We start from the raw sequence: 7,349 nt of genomic DNA on the forward strand, positions 1-7,349 counted from the left end.
ATTTAATTTTCCTAACTTTTGTTTTCAATGAATCTGTTGCTTTGCTTAATAAACTTGTTCTGTTTACACTTCCATACAGCTTATGCTTTGCTTAGTGTTAGCGCGTCATTTATTTACTTTTCTCAGGCTTAGATTTCCTCAGTTAGTGTTCAGCTGCAATTTTAACGCTGAGCGCCGTTTCTGATTAGATTTCCTGAAACTGAAATCAACAATATGGCTCCACGCACGCTGTTGTAATGACGTGTAGAGCTGTATAACCAATGGCAAGGGTTTACACGCTCATGTCACACCCAGAATGCCTCACGTGTGCTCCGTGACTGAAATCCTTTGCGCATTTACTTCGATCAGCCCAGCTGACGCATATTGTATCCAACACTTACTTCGTCAGTTTCACTGCTTTTCCTTTACTGGTAAGATGTTTCCCAGTCAAAACATTGCGGGTAAATTTCCTTTTACCCGGTCTTTAAGTTTTCCTCCGTGAGCCTTTTGTTTCCATAAACGCGTTACCCTCGTCGCCAATTGTTGTAGACAGAAGCCGACACAGGAGGATGATGAAAGGCTTTTATTTGTGAAATGTAAATGTATTTGAGCTTGTAAAGCGCACTGCTACCCGTAGGTTTCCAGGCGCTGTATAACGCTGGGGAACCCGTCCTGGCTTTCCCTGTGAGATGGTCCCTATTGGCCACCCCCAAGGTGAAGCCAGGCACCCCCAAGGTGAAGCCATTGATGGGGCCGTTTGTGGAGATTAAGCAAGCTATTGCCAAGAGTTGCTGAGTGGAACCCATGGTTAGAGTGACACTGAGGCGAGATTTATCGAGCCCACTGACATTGGCCCAAACACCCTGCCGCGTCGGGAATTGAACTCTGGTCCCGGGCCGTCCTCTGCTTCTGGGTCTGCCGCTCTAACCAGTGAGCCACACTACTCCACACAAAGGCTCAGAAAGAACCAACAGGAAGCATGTGTGCACGGCTGATCAGAACAGCTGAATCCATGGGTGTAGGAACTGTGGGGGACGAGGGGGACATATCCCCCCCAGATTTTGGAGTGGGGGGGACACAGGGGACAAGGGTGGGGGGGACGAGGGTTCAAACAAATTTCCCCTCTACCTCCTGAGAGGGAAATTGGCAGGCCATTAGCGAGCGAAAAAAAGTGCGAGAGGTGCTGTGTGTCCTAATGGCCCTGCACTTGACCTGGCGCCTCTCCAGTTACCAACCTGTCTGTGAGCCGCTAATGATCCAATAGTCACAGCATAAGGTGACGTCAGAGGCCTCTCGTCCCCCTACCTTGGCCCTTTTGAACTTTTTGTGTGGCGCAGCACCCCTGAGGCTCCAGGAATTATTTAGCTCTCACCTCAGCTGCCTGTAGCAAGTGCTCTGGTTGATTTACTGGCTGACCTGACCTCGTCGTCAGACTCCTCGCCCCGTGTCTGATGGAAGGGCTGCAGGCAGCAGCACGCTCTGATGCTCGGTTAACTTGTAAGTAGGGGCAAGGGCTGTTACACTGCATTGCCAGGGGCGCCTGATGACATTTGAAAGTGGTGGGGGTGTGGGGTTTACAAGTTGTGACTGAGTGGAGTCTGGAGTGCAGCCTGAGCCTCGGCTTAGCAGCCTCGCCCTCACCTCTGCTGCCAGTGCTACTTTTTAAATGTTTTTATTTATAGTGCGTGAAAGCCCTCTCCTCGTCCCATTTTGTTTAAATTGTGCCCACGTATGTTCTGTCTTAATTCCGCACTTTGAATAACTCCTGATAACAAAGGGCCCTTTCACGCCGTGTTCCTGTAATTATTAGATTGGAATTGTGTAAATGTCACTGCGGACTAGTGTTTGCAGGCCTGTCTCTAAATTCGGCTATTCACGGGCATTGTGGCTCAATATGCTTGCTTAAATGTGATACTTTTCTAATTATCTGAATGAGGCTTACAAAGTAGATTTAGTTTTATGAGCGCGGACGTGAGAAATCTAACCTCATAAGGACTGGGAATTAATCAGACGGCCGCTTACAAGGCTTTCAAGGGGCGAATGAAATATCTGCGAGGTAGGAAGATGGGAAAAGATTTTGGAGATTGTTGTGCGAAAATGGACATTCGTGTGTTTTTCACGCATAGGCTGGGGTTGCTAGCGCTACCTTCTGTTCTGTCATTCTTGGCACTGTCCATTTGTGAGCAGTGTCCCGCACCGTTGTTCTTGGCATGCAGTCAGTGCAGTGAGTGTATACATCGCGGCCCCAGGTCACCTCACACAGCCGCAGCTCCGCACACACCTTTGGTTCTCTGGGCACACCAGGTGCAGGCCTCTTCTCGGGCCCGGCGCGGCGCAGCCCAGCCGCAGATTGGACACTTATATAATGCTCTGTGTTGACGTGCTGTAGTGTTCTTTAAGAACTCTGAGGAAGCCTTTTGGAAATTTTCAAGACTTTCTTCCTTAAACTACTGTGATAGTTAAGACTGTCAATGTTTTCAGTATAACTAGATTCGTACTGACACATCTGACATTAGGTCAAAAGGTGTTTTTTAATATTCATTTAGGTGGTGGTGCTAGACATTGCTGTATTACATTGTGTATTCAGATTTGTCAGTGTGTGAAATGATATGTGATCACCTTATGCCTACACTGTAATTTTCATAGTGTATTTTCATTTAAAAAGCAGGGGTGGCTGGTGACATTTGAAAGTGGTGAGGCGTAAATACTGCACTGTGACGAGCGCGCACAGCGAGCGAGGCCCAACCACCTATGGGGGATTCGGGGGTTCTCCCACGAGAACATTTTGAAATGGATTGGGCAAATGGTGCATTCTTAAGCACATTTGAGAAAGAGGTATCTTGGCCAATACATCTCTGGGAGTAGCCAGACAAGTCTCTTTGCACTTGCACAGATACATCTCTCTCCCTGCATTTGCATAGGCACAGTCACCCTGCACTCATAGACCCATAACTCACCCTTCCCTGACACATCACTAAGCCAGCATTCACCCATCCACATCACTCACTCTGGACTCACACAGGCACACTGCTCAACCTGCACTCACACAGACATCACTCACCCTGGACTCACACAGGCACACCGCTCACCCTGCGCTTACACAGACATCACCAACCCTGCACTGTCACAGACATCACTCACCCTGGACTCACACAGGCACACTGCTCACCCTGCGCTCACACAGACATCACCGACCCTGCACTGTCACAGACATCACTCACACAGGCACACTGCTGACCCTGCACTCACACAGACATCACTCACCCAGGACTCACACAGGCACACTGCTTACCCTATACTCAAACAGACATCACTCACCCTGGACTCACACAGGCACACTGCTCACCCTGAGCTCACACATACATCACCGACCCTGCACTGTCACAGACATCACTCACACAGGCACACTGCTGACCCTGCACTCACACAGACATCACTCACCCAGGACTCACACAGGCACACTGCTCACCCTGCACTCACACAGACATCACTCATCCTTCAATGCACTGCACTCAATATGTTTCATGTCTTTCAGCCTGTCTAGGCCCGACATTGCCTGGTGACAGACTCCAGTACATAACTCCACGTCAGCTGGGGCCTCTGAGCAGCTGGGGGTGCTCAGCACAGACCCAAGAATGCAAGCAGCCCCCCTCAGACACTGGTGTTATTGTAGGCTGTTAGTCACTGCAACACCCTACACTGCAAAGGAAAGTGGGACCGTGCTGGCATTCAGCCACTTTTTACAGTTCCTGGGTATCTGGCCTTTTTCTTGAGCTCATCACTTTAGTCCCTTTGCCCACCCTTGCGTTGTATACAAAAGCCTCAAAGGTGAAGCCCAGCCATGTTGGTTGGTGCTGCTGTGAACTAAATGTATTGGCATGCAGATTAGACAATAGTGAAACTTGCCATTTCGTACTTAATTGGTCATATTTCACAGGTATGACATGACAGTGACTTCGTCCGGGAAGGGGGGGGGGGCGAATTACTACTACTAAAACAGCAATGAAATCAGCTGACATGAAAAAATAGAATGATCCAGAAAACCAAAATCCTGTTGTGATTGGATATGTTCTGTGACACACATTACATGTGTTTTTATAATACATGTGAAAAACACATGACTTTAGTTTTGGTTAAAATTCTTAATTTAGGGGAACAATTAATAATTTAAGGAATAAGTTTCTTCCAGTGAATTTTGACATTTTTACACATACCTCCAGTCTCTGCAAAGATTTTGCCTCGTTAGTACCAGTGTAACATACAAATGCAGCAATGAGAAAGGTGACCAGTCAACCTTTGCAAAGGGCCCTCCACTTTGCAGCAACATAAGTCACATTTTATCAGTAATTTTTGATCCCGGTGAGCTACAAACCATTTTTTTGTTAAAATTGTCAGATTATTCAGCAGATGATGAATTATGGGGCAAATATGGTACAACTATAATTATGTGCAAAACATTTGCAAACTAGGATATTTTGCTATTCATATTTGAACTGCAGAATAGAGAAAAGTACTGATGACAGAAACTGCTTGGCTCAGAGCCAAATGGCGTGTGATTCCACTTTTAAGCGTATTTGGGGCATTCAGTGATTGGAAACATATCCCACTTTGTGAATGTATTTTAATATCAATAACTCATATTAACCTTAAATAAGCATGTGCCGCTATTGGTTGAATTAGATAGCGTAGTATTTTGTAACTGGTCAGTGAAATGTCAAACAAGTACTAAAAATAGGGAAGTTTTGCTCTTTCTGGCCCACCTCTGCAGGGGTCACACCTATCGTACAAACAATGAACATAGTATTTGCACAATTTTTTATTTGATTTTTAGGTCTGGGAACTGGCAATTTGGTACTCACTCCTTTACATATTTTGGGAGCAAGGGCAGGCTATGGCAGAGTACTGGTGCAATAAAGGCTAGAGGTTCCATGCACCATGTTTGAGCCTTCGTGCATCTCACACACACTCACACTCTTTCATAGTTCTGTGTTTCACAATTCTCTATTGCTCTCAAAACTATGTGGATTTTTACACATGATGGTATCTTGGCTCAGGATACTGCTAGTGAAGATTTTGTCTCAAGTCCCTCAGTTTCATTTCTTTGTACTTGTCACCATTTAGCAACTGAGCAGGATCATCTTTGAGTAGCCAGCACCTCTTCCAAGTCCACAAACTGAGCTCCGGCTCACCTGAAGCATTGTCTGATGGTAAGTCTCCAGAGTCCCAGGGCAGAAGGAAACGCAGCACTATCAGCCGTCGGAATCCAGTAGTCAGTCCGACCAGCAACTTACTGCCAGTGAGTGGATCAAGGAAATCGCAAAAGAGGGCTACGGCTGCCACTACTACTGCTAATAAGTAAATGCACTATAGTATTGTCTAGTGTAAAAAAAGAATGATTTCTTGGCCAATCTGTTTAGATACTTTTTGTCAGATTGTGGTAAAGCACTCCCTTTCTCAGCATCACATTATTTGTGCATTTTTTCTTTCTATGCTAAGTTCTGAACAATTCTGTAGTACAGTACTTTTATTACTCAGACCAAAAGCCTCACAATGTATTATAATTTTCCCCAACAGATTATTTTTGCTACAAGTACAACAATACTTCGCTTTTGAAAACCTGCTTGGCCACATTGTCTCTCATCTACAGCTAAAAGAGATTTTTTAGGTAGGTTCCTTTGCCACCATAAAACATATACTGCAGTGTCTTATGTATTGCTGAAACACTTTAGTCAGGTAAGATGCTGACTAGAATGCTCTTCTTGCTGTGGAAACCTAAAGGTGTTATAAAACAACTGTGAAGCCTTTGCACATGCATCATTTCCCCTCATTGTTGCACTACATTGGAAGAGGATCTTATACTGGAGGCAGGTTTTGCTCCTAACACTCCCTGTGTTGATTACATGGGAGAGTGCACACAAAAGATTGTTTGCAACTTTTAAACTGCAAGGAAATATTCTGTATGTCCCCAAATTGCAACTGCTACAAACTTTTGTGTTCCTTTTTTCTTAGAATGGATATCCGCAAATTCTTTGCCAAGAAACAGCCCAGTGAAGTGAACCTATATTCAGACAACTCAGAAATTAACTCGATTCATAGTGATGATATGTCAGAACTGCAGCCTGCATTTCAATATTGAGTTGGGGCCACAAATTTAGAAATATCAAGTAATTGCACACCACTCCCAGGAACATTTTGTGGAGTTGTCACTGCCTCAGACGAATCAAGCAACAGTTCTTATGCATCAACAACTAGTCTTCAGGATACAGAGGAAACACTTGTAAGCACAGTGGCACCAAACCAACCGCACGAGAACACATTGCCAGTTCAAATCATTGTAACACAGTCACAAATGAAGAAAAAACGCATTCTACATTTTCAAGGAAGATGGTTCCAGGATTTCCCCTGGCTTCATTACAGCAGTAGAGTGGCAGGAGTACTATGCTTTTACTGTGCAAAGGCTAAGTCACTGAAATTGACTGAGCTTTCCAAGAACACAGAGAAGGCATTTTGCAGCACCGGTTACACCAACTGGAAGAAGGCAATAGAATGGTTCAAAAAGCACCAGACCAGTTATGCTCATTCATATGCTGTGAGTCAACTAGTACAGTATAGAGGAGGCCAGTCAATCAATCAACAGTTATCACAGCAAGTCCAACAACAACAGAAAGAAGCTTGGCTTTGTCTTAACAAAATCATTCATACCATAGCTCTTCTGGCAAAACAAGGCCTTGCACTACGAGGTCATGATGACAGCAATGGAAATTTCCATCAATTTCTTAGTGCACGAGCAGAGGACGTACCTTATTTGAAACAGTGGATTACTACAAATCGAGCAGAATATCTCAGCCCAGACATGCAAAATGAAGTTCTTCAATTATTGTCCCATGCAATTTTGCATCAAATCCGTAAAAATATTGGTGACAATCCATACGCAGTAATTGTTGATGGCACACAGGATATATCTAGTCAGGAACAAGAAAGCTTTTGTATTTGTTACATTGACCAAGATCTGTATCCTCATGAGGATTTTATTGGACTGTATCAGGCTGATAATACCACTGGTACTGCAATTGCTACAATTGTCAAAGATGTTTTATGCCGTCATGGTCTTTCTCTGTCAAAGTTGAGAGCATAAACATATGATGGTGCAGCAAATATGGCAGTGAAATACCATGGTGCACAAGCATTACTACGCCAAGAACAACCATGTGCTCTTTATGTCCATTGAGGAGCACATTGTACAAATCTGGTGATGCAGGCTGCAGCACATAAATCTTCCATAATGGAAGATGCACTACTTTATGTCCACAAACTTGGTAATCTGTTTGGGCAATCTATGACATGCCGTACAATATTCTCAGACCTCATCC

General features: G+C 44.6%; 1 protein-coding gene across 1 annotated transcript; it reads left to right on the forward strand.

Annotated features, from left to right (window-relative positions):
- Positions 1-415: 415 nt before the first annotated feature.
- On the forward strand, positions 416-7,114 carry LOC147724669 (zinc finger MYM-type protein 1-like). The gene is made up of 2 exons (XM_086918079.1): positions 416-440; positions 6,117-7,114. Exons 1-2 carry the CDS (start codon positions 416-418, stop codon positions 7,112-7,114), a joined length of 1,023 nt encoding a protein of 340 aa, XP_086774205.1.
- The last annotated feature ends 235 nt before the right edge of the window (positions 7,115-7,349 follow it).

Source organism: Lissotriton vulgaris, chromosome 4_1 (assembly GCF_964263255.1).
Source record: "Lissotriton vulgaris chromosome 4_1, aLisVul1.2, whole genome shotgun sequence".
NCBI lineage: Eukaryota > Metazoa > Chordata > Amphibia > Caudata > Salamandridae > Lissotriton > Lissotriton vulgaris.

Excerpts from the sequence above, each read along its gene's own strand:
- LOC147724669 (XM_086918079.1), top strand. The coding sequence starts at position 416 with ATGTTTCCCAGTCAAAACATTGCGG. Across the intron at positions 441-6,116 it reads TCCCAGTCAAAACATTGCGG|TTGGGGCCACAAATTTAGAA; the intron begins GTAAATTTCCTT and ends TTCAATATTGAG.